This window comes from Pelophylax lessonae (assembly GCF_965119305.1).
Source record: "Pelophylax lessonae genome assembly, chromosome: 10".
Taxonomy (NCBI): domain Eukaryota; kingdom Metazoa; phylum Chordata; class Amphibia; order Anura; family Ranidae; genus Pelophylax; species Pelophylax lessonae.
The window spans coordinates 180,612,128-180,627,628 of NC_138777.1; the positions used below are offsets into that span (position 1 = coordinate 180,612,128).

The following is a 15,501-nucleotide window of genomic DNA, read 5'->3' on the forward strand; positions in this document are numbered from 1 at the left end:
AAAATTCAAAAGCAAACACCACAGAATCTTTTGAGCTGGTTCCCACAGCCAACGTGAATCAATAAAAAGGAAATAAAAATGCAGTGCAGCCCTACACATCCTCTATAAAATTGTACAAATTAACTTATAAGTACAATGGTAAAACCTATATAGGAATATCCAGTGCAAATCAACTAATGTATTGCAATATAGTAGTGATAGTATTACCCTCTCTGCAAAAATATTTTCAGAAATTGCAGGCTGCCATGTTGCAGGTAGGGGAGACTCAGAGGAAACTTGCACCATATTAAAGCGGTTGTAAACTCTATAAAAAAAAAAATAAAAAAAAAAAAACCTGCAAGACAAAGGCATAATGAGCTAGTATGCATCGCATACTAGCCCATTATGTGTAACTTACCTTAAAACGAAGCCCCGACACGGACCCCCGGACATCGCTGCGGGCGCTGCCATGGTCCCTCGTCATCTCTTCCGGGTTCGGCGGCTCCGGCGCGCTGATTGGCCGGAAGAGACGGCTCCGGCGCGATGATTGGCCGGAGCCGCGATGACGTCACTCCCGCGCATGCACGCGGGAATGATTTTTCCGGCAAGCTCCCGGCAACTTAATTGAAGGTCTCCGGACCTTCAGAGCGCATGCGCCGCTCGCGCGAGCGGCTGCATGCACTGTAAATATCTCCTAAACCGTGCCGGTTTAGGAGATATTATTTGTACCTACAGGTAAGCCTTATTATAGGCTTACCTGTAGGTAAAAGTGTCAAAAAGCGGGATACTACCGCTTTAATGGTTGCGACATATACAGTACTCTGGGGCCTAGCAGACCAGGAGTCAGATTAGCGTAACAGGTAGAGTTTATCATGTTCATCAGGGGCAACCAATTGACTGAGCTTAGTAATGCATGAAAAATGTACCTTCTAAAGACATCCCTGCATCTTAACACCCCCATAGAACTAGGGGTAGCTATAGCTACCTAAAATTCCTTCCCTTTCCTGTCACCAGAATCCATCTGGTGGGAAGAGGAGGAGGGATGTCGAGCACTGCTGAAGATTGAAGTCAACCTAACTTAGGTGTCCATTTATGAAACTGTGAATTTTTTTCACCGTTCACTTCTCGGCAGTTCTCCGGGGAAAATTATCACCTCTGGCACCCTTTTTATGAAGCGGTGAACTTCAGTTCTCAAAGGGTGAACAGAGGAGAAGTTTTTCCTCAGAGAACTGCCGAGATTTGTATAGAAGTGAATGGGCTGCCTGTAATCTCGTGAGACAAATCGAGATTACAGTACGAGAAACCGTTTAAAAAGCAGTGATAGATTATCACTGCTGAGTACATGTGGGCTTGATCCCCACTAATGTTAATAAAATAATTAGTCCCCCTACATAAATATACATATATACTGCACACACACACATACATTTTATATATATATACAGTATATACACACACATGAAATATATATACAGTGCCTTGCAAAAGTATTCGGCCCCCTTGAAATTTGCAACCTTTTGCCACATTTCAGGCTTCAAACGTAAAGATATAAAACTGTAATTTTTTGCGAAGAATCAACAACAAGTGGGACACAATCATGAAGTGGAAGGAAATATATTGGATATTTCAAACTTTGTAGCGCCACCTTTTGCTGCGATTACAGGTGTAAGTCGCTTGGGGTATGTCTCTATCAGTTTTGCACATCGAGAGACGGAATCTTTTGCCCATTCCTCCTTGCAAAACAGCTCGAGCTCAGTGAGGTTGGATGGAGAGCGTTTGTGAACGGCAGTTTTCAGTTCTTTCCACAGATTCTCGATTGGATTCAGGTCTGGACTTTGAGTTGGCCATTCTACCACCTGGATATGTTTGTGAACCATTCCATTGTAGATTTTGCTTTATGTTTTGGATCATTGTCTTGTTGGAAGACAAATCTCCGTCCCAGTCTCAGGACTTTTGCAGACTCCATCAGGTTTTCTTCCAGAATGGTCCTGTATTTGGCTCCATCCATCTTCCCATCAATTTTAACCATCTTCCCTGTCCCTGCTGAAGAAAAGCAGGCCCAAACCATGATGCTGCCACCACCATGTTTGACAGTGGGGATGGTGTGTTCAGGGTGATGAGCTGTGTTGCTTTTACGCCAAACATAACGTTTTGCATTGTTGCCAAAAAGTTTGATTTTGGTTTCATCTGACCAGAGCACCTTCTTCCACATGTTTGGTGTGTCTCCCAGGTGGCTTGTGGCAAACTTTAAATGACACTTTTTATGGATATCTTTAAGAAATGGCTTTCTTCTTGCCACTCTTCCATAAAGGCCAGATTTGTGCAGTATACGACTGATTGATTGTTGTCCTATGGACAGAGTCTCCCACCTCAGCTGTAGATCTCTGCAGTTCATCCAGAGGGATCATGGGCCTCTTGGTTGCATCTCTGATCAGTCTTCTCCTTGTATGAGCTGAAAGTTTAGAGGGTCGGCCAGGTCTTCGTAGATTTGCAGTGGTCTGATACTCCTTCCATTTCAATATTATCGCTTGCACAGTGCTCCTTGGGATGTTTAAAGCTTGGGAAATCTTTTTATATCCAAATCCAGCTTTAAACTTCTCCACAACAGTATCTCGGACCTGCCTGGTGTGTTCCTTGTTCTTCATGATGCTCTCTGCGCTTTAAACGGACCTCTGAGACTATCACAGTGCAGGTGCATTTATACAGAGACTTGATTACACACAGGTGGATTCTATTTATCATCATTAGTCCTTTAGGTCAACATTGGATCATTCAGAGATCCCCACTGAACTTCTGGAGAGAGTTTGCTGCACTGAAAGTAAAGGGGCTGAATAATTTTGCACGCCCAATTTTTCAGTTTTTTATTTGTTAAAAAAGTTTGAAATATCCAATAAATTTCGTTCCACTTCATGATTGCGTCCCACTTGTTGTTGATTCTTCACAAAAAATTGCAGTTTTATATCTTTATGTTTGAAGCCTGAAATGTGGAAAAAGGTTAAAAAATTCAAGGGGGCCTAATACTTTCGCAAGGCACTGTATATATACACATGTATGTATGTGTGTGTGTGTGTATATATAATATATATATATACATAAATATGGCAGGGGGACATGATTACTGTGTTGGGGGGTCTGAACAAGGAAGAAGGAAGTCGATAACCTTCCTCCTTCCCCCTCAGTTCTCCCCCGATTCTGTTTTCTCTCCCCGATTCACCACCTCCAGGCTGGTGAATCCGGGAGTGTGAATTCTGACAAAGATCACCAGTGAAGTGCAGAGATCACAGCTTCATAACCTGGCCATTTCTGTGTCAGTCAATGACAGATTCTCCGTGTGTAGAGATGATCAGCGGAGAACATGTTCTCCCCCGATCACCTCTGTTTCATAAACCAATAAAGATTGGAAATGAGCTGCGATCAGCAGGATCACTGCTCATCTCAGTTTCATAAAAGGACACCTTAGTAAGAGGAAGAACCGAAAATGGTAAGGTAAAAGGAGGGAAAGGGGAGATAAGTAGAGCAGGGAAAATGGAGGAGACAGTCGCCAGGGGGGAGAAATAGTTCCCCAACAACAGCAATATTCATAAGGAAATGTTCACATAAGCTGCCCCGGGCTACCAAGTAAGTTCAAATTTCTTAGTCCTATCTTGTAGGACACTAACAAGTTTTTCTTGTATCATAATGCAAGAGATTTTGCATTTAGCTGAACAGACAGAGATTGCAGGTTTTTCCAGGCTCAAGCAATAGTAATTTTAGCTCGCAGCAGCATATAGAATGGGAGAGCCTGGGTATGTTTGGTGATTTTCTCCACTCGACTGTTTAAAAATGCTATGTGAGGGTTCTGGAGTATAGCACAACCTGTAGCCTTGTGTATTATCTGGAAGAATTTTTTCTAGAAACTTTGAATGCAAGGGCAGGGCCACCATATGTGGAAGAAACTACTTATATGGTGACAGCCTTGAAAACAAAGAGAAGAAGATCCCAGAAACATGTTAGCAAGGCATGTAGGCACCAGATACCAGTGCAAGATACGCTATTTATGTTAGCCTCAATTAATGAGACATTTAAAACTCCCTTGAAGGAGCACTGAAAGCACTGATGCCAGATGTCCAAATCCCATTTTTTCTCCAGATCCTGTTTCCAGCTCCGAGTGTAAGCTGCCTTGTCCATGGTATTGGGAAATAACATGTAAATAATGGAGATACCTCTCCCTAGAACTAGGAGTTCTGAGCACCAACGTTCATATGCAGTAATTCTAGGGGGGATCAAGATTGTTTGCCCAAATGGAGTGCAAAAAAATGGGAGATTTGGGATAGCCTAAATTTTTCTCCAGAGGGCATATTAAAGTTACTCATGCAATGACTCTCAGATAACGGGCCCATGGAGTTAAAAAAATGCCCTATGCTAAACAGTCCTTTATTCAACCATCAGTGAATGTTTTAAAATCCATTCAAGGGGATGAATGTGGGTTGTGAAATAGGTGTGTCAGAGGTCTAAGAGAAGGGTGTTTGTGGATCTGATCACTTAGCGTGAAAGAGTGTAATAAAGTAGGTGCAAGAATCGGGGATCTATTTTTAGAGGGGCATCAAGCAAGAAAGTCAGGTGTGTTGAAGGACAGCCTGTCACTCCATGGAGACCCAGTCAGGTTTGTAACCTTGAGAGTAGATCATGGAAAATTGTGCTAACAAGGCTGCTTGTTAGTACCGCCAAAAGTTTGGGAGGGCAAGCCCTCCTTGGGATCGTAGACGAAAGATTATAGTTTTAGGACAGCAATGGCCTTTATTCCCCTAAATAAATTATTTTTGATTGGAACCTTTTCAATTGTGCCCTTTTTATTGGGACGGGAAGAGATCTAAATAAGTAAAGGAGACGGGGGAGGAGGGTCATTTTAATTTAGTTGATCCCAGGATGAGTCATGCTTAGACCACAATTTGAGGTGTTTGCCTAACTTCTTATAATGGGGAGGGTAATTTGCTTCATACGGTTGAGCTACGTTTGAGGTCAGATGAATGCCTAGGTAAGGGATGGAAGAGGAGTGTCAAGAAAATTTGAATGTGTTTGTAAACATACTGCCAAGGAAGGATTGACCAAAATGTTCAGGGTACTGGATTTGGACATGTTAACTTGCAGACCAGAGGCAGAACCAAAATCCTTTAGTAATTTAAAAATTAAAAGAAATTACCTCGCTAATGTCCAAAAACAGCAGTCAGCACAACACCTGAACCAGTGCAAACAATGTGTAAATATAAATAATATGTGCAGCGCTAATGTGTAACTAACATAATAGTCAGTAATGAACCTGATAAAATCATCATATAAATGTGCAAAACTATATGACCAATGTATATATGTAAAAAAATGTGTTAAACAGAATCACATGGGGGGCATGGCTTGATGGCGGATCGAGCAACACACTAAGCTCTGAGCTCCTTGCTTCCTCTTTCCATCCTGCATGCTATCCTGCACCGATTGCCCTGGCACATACCTCGATCGACTCCTCGGGACCTCAGGCACACCCTGCCACCCTGCTATGGTGAAGATTGGCGCTCAAAAACCAGCAACATCGGCCGGAACGATGGACCGCTTCCTCAGCCAAAATGGCGGCGGTGACCTGCGCTCCTCCTCAGCCTGCAAGGCCACTCTGCCAGTCGCAGCTTCACAGGAAGATCTTTTCTCATCCACGCTCCACTGTCTCCCTGATCTTCACCCTTCCTCCCCTGCATGTGAGGCTGATGCCTTCCCTCAGCTGGATATACAAGGTGAGCCTGTTGCTGAGTCTACCCTGGGTCAAATCATGTCCACTATTCAAGATTGCAAGGCCTCCCTTACTGCTCGGATTGAAACTATCCATATTGACTTTTCCTTGCTTAAACATGATGTACAGAATTTAAGGGAGAGAGTGGGGGCTGCTGAGGAGCGCATTAGTACTGTGAAGGACACTGTTAATCCCTTGTCAGTTGCTGTGCGGGAAACTTCCGGTGAACTCATGGCGCTGCTCGCCAAAATTGATGATTTGGAAAACCGGTCCCGCCGCAATAACTTGCGTTTTGTGGGGTTTCCTGAGCGCTCTGAAGGGTCTGCGCCTGAAGATTTCTTATTATCCTGGTTACAATCTGCTCTGGGCCCTAATGTCCTCCCTGCCTCCTTTGCTATTGAGCGGGCTCATCACACTCCTCCTCGCCCCCACCAGCTGGGGCACCCCTTCGTTCCATTATCGCCTGCATCCTTAACTTTCAGGACAAGGTGGCTATCTTGAGGGCGGCTCGCCTGAAGGGTGAACTACAATTCAATGGTCAAACCATCTGGATTTTTCGGGGATGTCAAGAAGCAGAGGGCCTCATTTGCATCGGTCAAGGCGAGGCTCCGCGAGCAAGAGATTTTTTATTCCATGCTGTTTCCGGCCAAGCTGAAAGTTATTCATGCTCATAAGCCCATTTTCTTCAACACTCCTGGTGAAGCATCTACCTGGCTGTTTGACACCTTTGGTGGTTCTCAAAGATCTCTGCATCGATAATTGTGCTCCCCTTTGTCTGTGTTTCTGGACTCTACTGCACTTTACTCCCCAGTTCCTGCAGTGCCTTTGTGGACTCTCCTCCTGATCCATCCTTGATGCGGGGCCTGTCAGCCCTTTTTGTTCTTCTCCTGCTTTGAACACTGCTCTCCTGCTGGATTGTCTATGTCTGCTATTCTGCTTGTTGCTGAGGACCCCTAGCTGGTTCCTGGATCCCTGGGGTGACTTTGCCTGCCGGCATGACAGTTGATTTTTATGTTGACAGAGGAATGCAGAAGATGTCTCTGTGTTATTTTTTTTTCCTCTTCCCTTTTTTTGTGGCAGGATCCTTTTTCCTGTCCTGCTCCCCCAGGTTTTTTTCTTTTGGCCCTATCCTGGGTTGATGTTCGCATCATAAGGGTTTTGACTGTTAACCGTTATTGGGATCCTAGGCTCTCTATGGTTGGGATGGAAGAGCGGGGTGGGGGGGTTGGGTTTGTTCCTGTTTTTGATCTACCTTACTTGGGTTTTTTGCCACTTTTTGCTTGCTGGTGCTCCCTATGTGTCGTCCCCGTTGTGTGGTTGCTTCTACCCCCCCTCGGTGTTGTCTGTGGCTTCATGGCTGGAGGGAACCTCAGTTCATAAGAAAATTGAAGTCAATATGTCTAATTCTTTGAAAATTGTTTCTTGGAACGTCAGGGGTTTGAACTCTCCTCACAAGCGGTCCCTGGTCTTCTCCTTCCTCAAACAGTATAAACCACATAATATTTGCCTCCTCCAGGAAACTCATCTTACGGCTCCTAAACATTTAGCCTTTAAAAGAGCTTGGATTGCTCGTTCTTACCACGCCTTCCATACTTTTTATTCTGGGGGGGTCTCTGTCCTTGTTGTTGGGTCGCTCTCGGAGGAGGTGCTTCGCGTGAGGACGGACCCGGAAGGCAGGTATGTCCTGTTGTCCCTGCAGATTGGCCGTTCTGTTCTTAATTTAATCAATCTATACACCCCCCCCCCCATTCTTCACAAAGTCACTTCTTTCAACCTGGATTCCCCCATACATAGAGAACATAGATGTTCTCTATGTGGGGGACTTTAATGCAGTTATTGACCCTGCCATGGACCGCTTGCGGGAGGAGGGACGTATTTTCCAGTCCCTGCTGGACTGGATTCAGGTATATGGTTTGATAGATGTATGGCGCTGGAAACATCCAGACGCTAGACAATATACGTGTCACTCTGATTCCTTTAAAATTATGTCTCGTACAGATATGGTTTTTGCTCCCTCTCATACCGTTCCGCTCATCACTGGGGCATCCATCCTTCCTTGTGGGATTTCGGATCATGCCCCAGTGCTGGTGGAACTCTCTATTCTGCCAGCCTCCTGTCCTCCGCTGTGGCGTCTCAATGCACACTGGCTGTCTGACCCTACGGTTCTGGGAGCTTGCACTATGGGGGTCTCGGAATATTGGTAAACTAACCTGCTTACTGCGGACTCCTTGGCGGTGTGGGAGGCGTTTAAGCCTTCTGCCCGGGATACCTTTATGTCTGTTACGGGTATCCTCCGTAAAAATAATAAAATTTGCACTGAAGAGCTAGAGACTGCTATGGTTGAGGCTGAGGGAGCCTATGCGGACCGGCCCTCTCTGTCCACACATACTCAGTGGCTTCAGGCTCATAGAAATTATGAGCTCCGCCTACTACACCTTACTCAAAAACGTATGCTGTATACTTCTCAAAAATTGTTTGAACATGGTAATAAGGCAGGCTGGCTTTTGGCCTATTCTCCCACTTCTGCCCCGAGGATTCATGTTTCCCCGACGGAGGTGGTAGATGCTTCGTCAGCCATTCTTGAAGCATTTGTCTCCTTTTTTACTGACCTTTATACCTCCACTGCCCACTATGATGAAGCCTCCCTGTCTCTCTACCTTACTGACATTACCCTCCCCTCTCTGGCGGCTCAGAATGCTGAGGACCTTGAAGCCCCACTCCAGATAGAGGAGATAGAGGCTGCCATCGGACAGATGCCCAAACACAAGACCCCTGGACCTGACGGATTTCCCCCTGAATGGTATCATTCGTTTAAACACCTCCTTAGCCCTCACCTCATCCGCACCTTTGATCCTGCCTTGGTGGCTGGGGTGCTCCCCCCGTCAATGCGTGAGGCCTTGAATATTTTACTTCTTAAACCCCGCAAGGATCCTCTACATCGTGATTCTTATAGACCCATATCGTTGATTAACGTAGATGTGGAAATTCTTGCCAAAGTGCTGGCCAACCGATTGAATAGGATTGTTCCTTCATTGGTACAGGATGACCAGGGGGGTTTATCCCGGGTCGCTCTACCCGCATGAATATCCGTAGATTGTTCCATAACTTACAGTACCCACATCCTAATTCCTCGACTGTGTCATTGTTTCCTTAGATACCTGTAAGGCCTTTGACAGTGTAGAATGGCCGTATTTATTTAAAGTTTTACAGAAATATGGGTTTGGCCCCCGCATGATTGCCTAGATTAAACTTCTCTACACTGATCCTGTTGCTCGTGTTAGGGTGAATGCTGCGATCTGCCCGGAATTCTCCATCTCCAGGGGTACGAGGCAGGGATGCCCGTTATCCTCACTTTTGTTTGCCTTAGCTATTGAACCTCTGGCTGTCCGTATCCGTTCTGCGACGGACATCCAGGGTCTGGCTATCGGCTCTATTGAGGAGAGAATATCCCTTTATGCTGACGATACACTTGTCTACCTGGCAGGTCCTTCCGACTCCTTGCGGGCCCTTCTCAGGGAGATGGAGAGTTTCGGGGACCCAGCGGCAAAGTCGGTGATCTACTCGGGTTCCAGGCTCCAGGTGTCCCACTCCTTTCTCTACCTTGGGGTTATTGTCCAACTGCCGCTACACTCCTATATAACCAATAATTTATGCCCTCTCGTTGATCTCCTACAACAATGAATCTCTCAGTGGATGGATCTTCCCTTGAATCTGATTGGGCCAGGTAATATGATCAAAATGATTTTTCTCCCGAAAATTCTGTATGTTTTGGCCAATGCTCCCTGTAAGGTCCCCAAATCCCTTTTCAGGCGCATAGACTCACTTTTACTAACCTTTATGTGGCAAAAAAGTCCCCTAGGATAGCCTTAGATACTCTAAAACTACCCACACACGTGGCTGGTTTGGCCTTCCCCAATTTTTTTTTTTTTACTACCTTGCGTCTCAGTTGGTGGTGATTCATGATTGGCTACATCCCTCCTCACATAACGCCTGCTCTATTACTGAGGCTGCAATAGTTGACTCACTTGAATCACTCCATAATATAGTGTATCGGAGGCAGGTCCCCCAGGTTCCTGGTGCTAATATGTTACGGACCACTTTGTCCCTTTTTTAAAAATGTGATACAGCGGCTTCCGGTGGACGCCTGGACCTCATCCCCTAATAATCCGCTCTGGTGTAACCCCTAACTCCCTGAACTGATGTCTAATCCCAGTTGTCAGTTTTGGATGGTGAAGGGTATTAAGTATCTCAACCACTTGTTTACTGCTCAGGGGTTCAAGTCTTTCTGACAACTTCGGGGAGAGTTTGAACTACCTGCTTCAGCCTGTTTTTTTTACGTCAGACATGCTTTGAAGGCTCAGTTTACTTCGCTATCGACTCCTTTGAACATGTCTGCCTTAAAGACACTGCTTAGGGACCCTGGTACTACAAAACTCATTTCTCAATACTATGCTTTTTTGATGACGGATTCCAATCCTAGATTTGCCAGGGCACAGACACGCTGGGTATGTATGGGCATTGACTTTAGTGAGGATGACTGGACTGAATTTACTACGACCTATCATAAATCGGTTATAGCCTCCAACGACCGTCTGATCCAACTGAAGGTGTTTCATCAAAGCTATTTTACTCCTGACCGCCTACATAGATTCGGCATGCGTCCAACCCCCGATTGTTTTTGGGGTTGTGGACAGCCTGCCAACTTTTTTCACTGTTTTTGGTCCTGTCCGGTGGTAGCTAAATTCTGGGCTGAAGTTAATACATTCCTGTCCTCGGTCTCCCTAATGTCCCTTATCCAAAGAATTGCCTGTTGGGCGTGTTCGGAGACCTGCTGGTTTCGGGCCGCGTCAAACGCTTGCTTCACATCCTGTATTTTTATGCGAAGAAGGCGATTCTTCTGTGCTGGAAGGGCCCTACGGGACCTACGGTTGCTGTCTGGCTTCAATTGATTAACAACTGCCTTCCCCTTTACAAGCTTACCTTTGAGTTGTGAGGTCATCCACACCTGTTTGATCAAATTTGGCATGGCTGGATATCCAGTCCTCTCACTCTACCTCCTCCGAACTCCATAGAGACGGGTTCCCTTTCTGCTACCCCATAAGGAATTTTAACTGCCGTTCCAAGTGATGAGTGCAACATATCTTCTCTTGAGTATTGACTTGTACTTCTTGTCTTGTTAATTTACAGCTTATCCTATCTTGTTGGTCCGGGGGGGGGGGGAGGGGTGTGGCCGGGGAGCATCAGCAATCTAGGTAATGCTTGTTAGCATTGAAATGTTTTGTTTCCCTTCTTGTCAAGAAGGTCTTGTTTTCTGTTGGTTCGTTGTATTTGTATGTTTGTTTGAAATCTCAATAAAAATATCTTAAAAAAAAAAAAAAAAAACAGAATCACATGATCATAAACATGAAATACAAAAATAATATAGAAAGATACAGTCCTTATATGTTGCAAAAAGCATGAAGCAAATGATCTTCAAAGATGTGCTCCAAAAGTGAATATAGAGAAAATTGCTGTGACACAATCCACCACCAATCATAGGGAGGCTTACCAGAGTGAGTGGACCCAGTTTGGCATATGCCTAGTGAGTCAACCCATGCGTTGTATATACACCCAATGTATCAGGGAGGACGATAAATAGCCCCTCACATCAATCTCTTTCTCACTCTCATGTACTAGAAAGACTCTTAACCATCATCGACCAAGGTTTATGTAGAGAATGTTGCTCTCAAGATGGATACTCTCCCAAAACAAATAGGTCATCAAAGAAAAGAAACAGGAAGCTCCACAGAGTGTAAAACCATACATGAAAAGTGCTTAATAAAAGTTCAGAAGAACACTTAAAATTAGGAAGATAAAAAGCGCTTTCAGAATAGGTCTGTATACAGCATCAATATGCAGTAGCATGGACAGGACTCGACCCAACGCATTTTGTCTGCTATGATGATCTATATTCACTTTTGGAGTACGTCTTTGAAGATCATTTGCTTCATTCTTTTTGCAACATATAAGGACTGTCTCTTTCTATACAGTCCTTATGGACTGTATGGGTAACTAGCATATGATTGTCATGTAATGAACTTGATAAAAATATCTTATAAATGTGCAAAACGATATAACAAATGTATATATGTGAAAAAATGTAATAAATCGAATCACATCATCACATCAGCTTGCTCTGGGGGCACCCAAGCAGGCTCACACCCGAGCCGCTGCTTTGTGTGTCTATTCAGATATGGAGCCATGGCTCGGTCCCACCCCTCATCTCTCCTCATCCTCACTGAGTTTGATTGACAGTAGCCAATGGCACCCGCTGCTTTCTGAGCCAATGAGGAGGGATAGTCCCTGGACAGCCAAGGCTGCCGTGTATATCGCTGGATTGGGAAAGGGCTCAGGTAAGTATGGTGGCGTGGCGGGGGGGGGGGTGCTGCACACAGACAGTTTATTTATCTCAATGCTTAGAATGCATTAAAGTAAAAAAACTTCTGACTTTAGAAACACTTTAAGGATGTATTTTTCAGTGTAGCATCAGTATGTCCAGCAGACCTTTCTTGTATAACAATACACAACAAAAACAAATCCACACAACAAAACACAACAATAACTACAGCCTAATACTGTCCATATAAATCACTGCTCCCTAAAATTTATTTTTCACAGGAGCCACAGGCGGCATTGGTAAAGCATATGCAGAGCAACTGGCAAGTCATGGTATGAATATCATCTTGGTCAGCCGCAACCCTGAGAAACTAAAGAAAGTATCTGAAGCCATTGTTGCGACTTACAAAGTAAAAACTCGCATCATAGTGGCTGATTTCAGCCTGGGACGTGAAGTCTATCCTCATATTAAGGAGGCTCTGAGAAATGTGGAAGTGGGTATTTTAGTTAACAATGTTGGAGTATTCCATGATTATCCACAGTTCACTACAGAAGTTCCAGAAGACAAACTATGGGAAATTATCAATGTCAACATTGGCGCAGCTGTCATGATGGTTCAAATAGTTCTCCCAGGGATGGTACAGAGGAAGAGAGGAGCCATTGTCAATGTGAGCTCTGCAACGTGTTGCAAACCCACACCTCTAATGAACATTTATGCATCTTCTAAGGTAACGTGTCTACCTAACTAACTGTGAATGCACTGCCGGGAAAGTAGAAGTATAACTTACTAAAGTATATGTAAACTCAATCACTGTAATCTCATATAGGCTTTAATGTGAAATTTAAAAAAAAAAAAAATCAATATTTGAAAACTGAAGCTTTCATTAAAGTGACACTAAACTCACATTTATTTTATATCAATCAAAAAATATAAAGTTATACCATGGCTCTGTTTTCTTTGTTTAAAAAAAAACTCTAAACATTGTTTTTAGGCTTCTTTTGTCCCTTGCATGCTCCCTCTCATTCACTGATGTACCTCACTGCTAGTAGAGCGAGCAGTGCCATTAATTTGATAATAACGCTCTATGCGTACTAAAATTCCTATAGAGCTGAATGTGTCTGCATGAAGATGTGTAGTTCATCTCTGGGATGAGCAGGAGAGGGTGGCAATGTTCACATAACCAAGACCAGGAAGTCTGAGAATAGCAGAAAAAAAGGTTGCATTTGAAAGATAAAACAAAGGATAGTATTTTTTTTCTTTATTTGTTTTTAGCGTGTATCTAACCCACTACCAATGATTCCTTTTACCGCATTGCTATTATGTTTTTGTACCTAATATCATGCAGTTTTAATCACATTAAGATACATATACATACACCATATATATATATATATATATATATATATATATATATATATATATATATATATAGGTAACTATTACCAAATTATTCATTTATAGTGGAAGCATGTATGAGTTATTTGGATTTAAAAATTAATATAATCAAATTGTATAGAAGATCTACAATAAAATAAAAAAAGAAAAGAAAAAGAACAAAGAAATGAAAACAGAAATAAAAAAAAAAAAAATAAATTAAAAAAAAAAAAAAATTCTTTATATAACAGTTGTTCGTCGATAGTGAACTACAACACTATGTTGAAGATCCTCAGAATTTCTGCAGAAGCTTGATGGAGAAAAATTGTTGGCACTAGTAAACACTTGGTAGAATTCTTAGTCTGCCTAGAGAATTATTTATATTCTTGTTAATGTACCATTTAGTATAAATAAAGATTGTCATCAGTTGGGATATTTCTGATTTTGAAAATGAGTGTTCCATAAATCTTTGCCATTGGTTAAAGAAATTTTTTGTAGAGCATTTGTTATTGTGTCCAGTTTTTCAATATACAGCAAGGATTTCAGTTCAGTTTTCACCGTAGTTAATTTTGGAGTAGTAGGTGATGTCCAGGATTTTGATATAGATCTGCAAGCCGTCAACAAACATAGTGAATACCATGATGTTATTGTAACTGGTGTTAAGGATGTTGATGAGGAGGAGGGGCCAAAACATCCAAAAAGGCAGTTTACAGGATCCTTGTCGATTTGTATCCTCAATATAGTATGTTTGCAATTTAGAATTTGGTCCCAGAAAGTAGATATCTTGGCACAACTCCCCATTCTTTGACGTAGTGTGGGTCGTATGGTGTCACACCAAGAACAGGTCAAGGCTGAGGGATCCGATTTATCAAGCAAGAAGGGCATGAAAGCTCGATGTAGTAGCTTTAATTGTCTTTTCCTCCAATTTTTGCTAGTTAATAAACTGCCAATTTTTTTTTTTATACCCTCTGAGAAGTTTATCATCTAATGCCTCATTTGGAATTTCCTTAGTCCATCCTTTTAATAGTGACGGTCTCTGTGATGCAGTTAATTGATAGTTTAACTGAGAATAAAGGTCACATATTGAGAATATTTGAAGTTGTATTGCATGGTCTATTAGAGATTTGTTGAAAAGTGTCTTTTTCAGATTATAACAAGATTTCATTTTTTTTTTATATCCAAAAAAGATGTTTATTAGGGATTCAGCACCGTACATTGCCAACAATATATGTCAGTGCAAAATACAATGAAAGTACACCTATCTCTACAATGCAAAGGTGTGAGCCAAATAGATATTAATCACATCAATGTAATGACATCTTCTTACAAAAGCCGTTCTATTACACAACTTAGAAAGAAAGCCACGATCTACAAGTGCATTGCAATTATACATCTTGGAGATGAAAATTGATATCCAACATTGAGCTTGAGCAACCTGTCCATAGTCAGATCCGCCGGGGCTAGCCCCTGGACATCCAACCATGGTGCCCATAGTTTCTCATATTTAGACCTACTTTCTCTATGCTGGTAAATAATCTTCTCCATTCTGAACACACTGCCTATGCTTTGAACCCATTCCCCTACAGTCGGAGGGTCTTCAGACTTCTAACGTACCATAATCAATTTTCCTACTTAGAATAAGACTCTATGTATGGCCTCTCTTGTGTAGATTTCCCAATCATATTCTTCCCATATACCCGATAAGCAAGCTTTCAGGTCTAGAGGGAGGGATACTCGGAACACTGTGTTAATTTTTTGTACCACCCCTGCCCAGTAGAGGTGTAACCTCGGGCACCTCCACAAAAGGTGGATTAGGTCACCATGGTCACGCTTAGACCTTGTACAAGTAGATTCGGTTTGCAGACCCATCAAATGTAATCTATGGGGAGTGTAATATGCCAGTAAAAAAACATATACGGTTGAGTCAACCTTTGTGTCACGTTCAGTGAACACGTACCCACTGCCTGAAAAGCCTCCTCCCATTGATCACTCTCCATTCGACTCTCTTGCTCCCATCGCT

At 43.0% G+C, this 15,501-nt stretch overlaps 1 protein-coding gene across 1 annotated transcript in view; it reads left to right on the plus strand.

The window, feature by feature from the left end:
• The window catches only part of LOC309565654 (inactive hydroxysteroid dehydrogenase-like protein 1), an 82,427-nt gene that overhangs the window by 50,266 nt on the left and 16,660 nt on the right, over positions 1 to 15,501 (plus strand). The window contains exon 3 of the mRNA XM_082270607.1: positions 12,389 to 12,834. Coding sequence (XP_082126733.1) covers positions 12,389 to 12,834 — 446 coding nt within the window. The remainder of the gene's footprint in view (positions 1 to 12,388; positions 12,835 to 15,501) is intronic.